Source organism: Canis lupus, chromosome 6 (genome assembly GCF_003254725.2).
Source record: "Canis lupus dingo isolate Sandy chromosome 6, ASM325472v2, whole genome shotgun sequence".
In the NCBI taxonomy this organism is placed as follows: Eukaryota; Metazoa; Chordata; class Mammalia; order Carnivora; family Canidae; genus Canis; species Canis lupus.
The window spans coordinates 30739261-30744616 of record NC_064248.1 but is presented as its reverse complement, the minus strand read 5'-3'; the positions used below and the strand labels follow the sequence as shown (position 1 = coordinate 30744616).

Below are 5356 nucleotides of genomic sequence, written 5' to 3'. Positions count from 1 at the left end.
TGCAGGGCCTACTAAAAAAAAGGTGTTGGGTGCCTGGGTGGCTTACTGGTTGAGCATCTACCTTTGGCTCAGGTCGTGTGATCCCGGGGTCCTGGGTTCAAGTCCGCACCATGCTCCCCTCAGGAAGCCTGCTTCTCCCTCTGCCAGTGTCTCTGCCTCTCCCTTTATTTTTTAAATAAAATCTTTTTAAAAAGTGTCAATAATAACAAAGAATACAACAAAAGAATAACACAACAAATACCAATGTATCCACCATTTGGCTTCATAAAATATGACCAACACAACTGGAGGCTCTTTTGTACCCTCCCTGCACCTCAGAGATAATCACTGTACTGAATGCGGAGTTTGTCATTCTCTCACATTTTAACTGAGTCCTGAATTTCTGGCTGACCTCTCTGGATATCTCTCTATGGGGATCCCATTCAGTATGGTGAAAAGCAAATGCAAGTGATTCCATTTATATAAAAAGGAAAATGTGCTCTATACATCTACCTATCATCTATCCTTAGAAATCCTTCCAGAAATATCTATATTGGGGTTGACCAAACAGAACACGGCAGCAGGCCTTTCTTCACACTTCTGTGATACATCCAAATATAGTTTACCTATCTGCTCATTTGTGTTTTCTAAATTTTAAAAAAGATTTTATTTATTTATTTATTCATGAGAGACACACACAGAGGCAGAGACACAGGCAGAGGGAGAAGCAGGCTCCCTGTGGGAAGCCTGATGTAGGACTCAAACCTAGGACCCCGGGATCATGCCCTGAGCCAAATGCAGACGCTCATCTACTGAGCCACCCAGGTGCCCGCCCTTGTTTCTAAATTTTCAACAGTGGAGCATGGATGACTTGACTATGAATGCCCCAAACCTATCTTCCCTGAAACCCTCTTACCAACTGAGCTTTAACCCCAGAAGTCCTTGTTTCTGTTGGAATTCCATAGTTCTTCATAGGTGTGAAACCTGGCAGGCATGCTTGATGCCCTTTCTCTCTTTCTCATTCCTTCAGTGGTTGAGTGGATTTCTATTGCCCCCGTTAGATTTTAAGTTCTTAAGGGGGTTCAGACCTTATGTGTCTCCCTGGGGGCCTATCACACTGCACAGCTCGTGAACAGATGGTCCCAAAGCGGTTATCGAACCTTCCTGCCTGAGGCTTCGGGCTAGTCTACACCTTGCAACTGTCACCTGGATTATTTATAGAAATTTCCTCTATAAATAGACAGTTTCTGTTTCAGGTATGGTTTGCTCTTGATATTTACGCTTTGATCTCTTACCCTCCCCGGGCCTCAAACTTAGAAACCGGAATTGGAGCTGGTATTCAAATCCTTAGTCGAAGTACAAAGAGCGCCCAGAAGAACTAAATCATAGTTGTGAAGTTCTTTTTCTTTTTTTTTTTTTTTCGCATCGACATTCTAACTGCTGTCACTACATTTGCTGGGGAATTCCTGACGAGATTTTACTTGTCCTTCCATGCTGTTCTTTCTGGGGCTTTCTTGTTTTTCTTTGTGATCAAGTTCCAGATGGCTCAGCAGTGCTTCCAAAATGAATATTTTGACAGATTGCTTAATGCTTGCAAACCATGTCACCTTCGATGCTCTAATACCCCTCCGGTACCATGTCAGCATTATTGTAATGCAAGTAAGTAATCCTGCTTGAACAACTCATTTGTTGGTGTAACCTATTTTCTCTACTTTGACTACTTATTCAAAGAGTAAAAACATTGCGGGGAAGATGGTGAGGTCTTCTGTATCAAAAAGAGAAAGGAAACAAGGCAAGTATTTGAATGCCAATGGGACCAAAGTAATTACTCAGAATTGAGCTCAATTTGATGCAGTGCTGTTAGCAACATGGATTTTTATCAACTCTTCTAATTAAGTGTTATTTAGGATTTACGAGTCAGTGCTGATGAATTAGGGGAATTGGATGGCAAATAATCTTTACTTGATGTGGATATTATGTTGTCAGTTCATTATCTCTCTGATATTCTTTTAATTCAGTGAAAGGAACAAATGCAATTCTCTGGACCTGTTTGGGCCTGAGCTTGATAGTTTCTTTGACCATTTTCGTGTTTATGTTCTTGCTAAGGAAGATGAATTCTGAACCATCAAAGGACGAATGTAAAAACACAGGTTGGTTGAATGGTCAGACTTTGGAATCTATTTCCAAGAGGTGGCTATTGTGATTTGAGTTCCTTCTCTTCTTTTTTCCTGTTGAGTTATTTCTTTGGTTAGAGCCCTTTCGAGCGTGTTAGAGGACGGTTGTATTAAATGAACTTTGGGGCAGGAGCGAGCTGTCTTCTTTTTGGTGTTTGTCTCTTCTTTATAGGTGCCCCACAGAGTTAGCCTTCCCCTATAGTTTTCCCTCAGTAATTACTCTTCTGAGGTACTGGGCTTCCTTGGCAAACATCCATCTCTTTGACCAAAGTTAGCACATTGATTAAACGTTTACTTACTCTCAAGAAACTGCAAGCTCGGTCTGCTACTATCAGGAAAAATGTATTTGGCAAGATCCATGGCCTTATTTTTAATACAAATGTAAACATTTTTTGCTTGGTGAATATTTTACTGCCCCCAAAATGCTAGAAATGAATAGAACCAGTTGTTCCTGGATTATTTGAGCAGTCATTTTAAAGATCATTATCTTTATTAAGCAGCAGAGAACCAGTCTGAGAGAAGTGAATGTTCTACTTAAGGGCTTTTTAAGATAAAAATATTTCAGCAGCACCTTTGCCCATGATCTGATTTCCCAAATGCTTTGCAGCCTTTGGCCTATTTCTGATGCATTTATTTTCCATGTATAATCTGTAAAGCACCCCCCTCATTTGTCTTCTCATTTGCAGAAAAGGGAGGTAGATGGCTGTTCCACATAATTTACTCATTTTTCTTTTCTCATTTTCTTTCTTTCTTTCTTTCTTTCTTTCTTTCTTTCTTTCTTTCTTTCTTTCTTTCTTTCTTTCTTTCTTCTTTTTTTCTTCTCTTTATTTTTGCCTGGGGTCTGAGAAACAGGTGGGGAATGACTTTAAGTGTGACATTTTGGAAGATGGAGTTATTCTGTGGCAGGTTGGGGAAGTAGTAAAACTTACCTTCACTGACATATAAATGGGGACATAACAGAGACTCCTTCCATACATGATCACAAAAAAATTCATTCTAAAATTTCTTTAAAAAAGATTTTACTTATTTATTAGAGACATAGACACACACACACACACACACACACACACACACAGGCAGAGGGAGAAGCAGGCCCCATGCAGGGAGCCCCATGCTGGACTTGATCCCAGGTCCCCAGGATCACACCCTGGGCTGAAGGCAGCGCTAAACTGCTGAGCCGTGGGGGCTGCCCAATATAAAAACTTTTTGATATGATACCAAATGGTCTGTAAGAGAAGTATCCTTACTTTGAATTTTAAAGTGTCCCCCAAAGGCTCATTTTGTGTGTAACATACGGTAATCTGTCATTTCCACAAGTGTAAAATAGAGCCCATAACTTAATGCCTTCAAGGGCCAAGTGGGTAACCAGTGAATGTAGCGGGCCAGGTGGAGGTTTCAACAGTTGAATAGCCAGGGCCCTTCCTCAAGGAGACAGCGGCTATTGACTTCAGGCAATTGTTTCCATGGAGGAAGGTTAGCTATTTGTTGTTTTTTTGAAAGAGACCAATTACCTAGATTTGCACATCAAATCCCTTGAAGGCTTTTTTTTTTAATCTCTTGATTTTTATTTTTTTTAAAGATTTATTTATTTATTTATTTATTTATTCATTCATGATAGACAGAGAGAGAGAGAGAGAGAGAGAGAGGCAGAGGGAGAAGCAGGCTCCATGTGGGGAACCGATGCGGGACTCGATCCTCGGACTCCAGGATCGTGCCCCAGGCCAAAGGCAGGCGCTAAACCGCTGAACCACCCAGGGATCCCTAAATCTCTTGATTTTTAAACGTGGACCAACAGGGGGCACCTGGGTGGCTCAGTGTTTGAGGATCTGCCTTTGGCTCAGGTTGTGATCTCCGGGTCCTGGGATCCAGTCCCGCATTGGGCTCCCTGTAGGGAGGGAGCCTGCTTCTTCCTCTGCCTGTATCTCTGCCTCTCTCCTTGTGTCTCTCATGAATAAATAAATAAAATCTTAATAAATAAATAATAAGGGATCCCTGGGTGGCTCAGAGGTTTAGTGCCTGCCTTCGGTCCAGGGCGTGATCCTAGAGTCCCGGGATCGAGTCCTACGTCGGGCTCCCGGCATGAAGCGTGCTCCTCTGTCTGCCTCTGTCTCTGCTTCTCTCTCTCTGTGTGTCTCTCATGAATAAATAAATAAAATCTTTAAAATAAATAAATAATAAACAAACAAACAAACAAACAAACGGAGGCCAACATAGCATATAAGCAAACACTTAAAAACACTGTATGGGCCTAAACAAAGTCCAATGTGGCCTATGGTCAGTTCCTGACTCCCAGTGCAGGACATTTGTTTTGTAGGAGATCTGTCTCCATTGCTTTGGGCCCTAAGGTGTCCTGCTAAGACTGCCAGGACGGCACCACCTGGGAAGTTGAGGTTGATCGTTCTGTTTCTACACAATCAGGATCGGCTCACCAGAACGAGGCGGATGCTGACCAGGAGAAGGGCCGTGATAGCAGGACCAGCGAGGAAGTTCTCTCGAGGGGCCTGGAGTACACAGTAGAAGAATGTACCTGTGAAGACTGTGTCAAGAGCAAATCAAAGGTGGATTCTGACCATTTCTTTCCACTCCCAGCTATGGAGGAAGGTGCAACCATTCTTGTCACCACGAAAACAAGTGACTACTGTAATAGCCTGCTGGCCAGTGTCACAGAGATGGAGAAATCCATTTTTACCAGATGATTAACCATTTCAACTGGTCAGAGCTGCTTTGAGAATCTTAACGTCAGGAGGAGTAATCTCTTTAGGATGATTGTACTTATCAGTTGTGGATAGAGCTTTTTGTCCTAATTCTAGAAAATCTTTATGTTAGATGTACTTCCCTACCTTATTGTTGGGAGCTTACCTGTGGAAATTTCCTTGGTTTCATGATTAAATTCTTGACTTACTGAAACAAAGCACTGCAGTGTGTAGATCCCATAGTCCCACATTTCTGTGGCTAGCCCCTTTCTCTCCTATACACACATACATGCATACGTTTCAGGCCAGATTTGATTATTATTATTATTGTTTTTAAAGATTTTATTTATTTATCCATGAGAGACACAGCGAGAAAGACAGAGACATAGGCAGAGGGAGAAGCAGGCTCCCTTTAGGAAGCCCGATGCGGGACTCCATCCCAGGACCCCAGGATCATGCCCTGGGCCAAAGGCAGACGCTCAACCGCTGAGCCACCCAGGCATCCCTGAT

General features: G+C 42.4%; 1 protein-coding gene across 1 annotated transcript; it reads left to right on the top strand.

Annotated features, from left to right (window-relative positions):
• The first annotated feature begins 1282 nt into the window (after window positions 1–1282).
• TNFRSF17 (TNF receptor superfamily member 17) lies at window positions 1283–5064 on the top strand. The gene is made up of 3 exons (XM_025478553.3): window positions 1283–1638; window positions 1998–2129; window positions 4572–5064. Exons 1-3 carry the CDS (start codon window positions 1521–1523, stop codon window positions 4847–4849), a joined length of 528 nt encoding a protein of 175 aa, XP_025334338.1. The 5' UTR covers window positions 1283–1520; the 3' UTR covers window positions 4850–5064.
• Window positions 5065–5356: the final 292 nt, after the last annotated feature.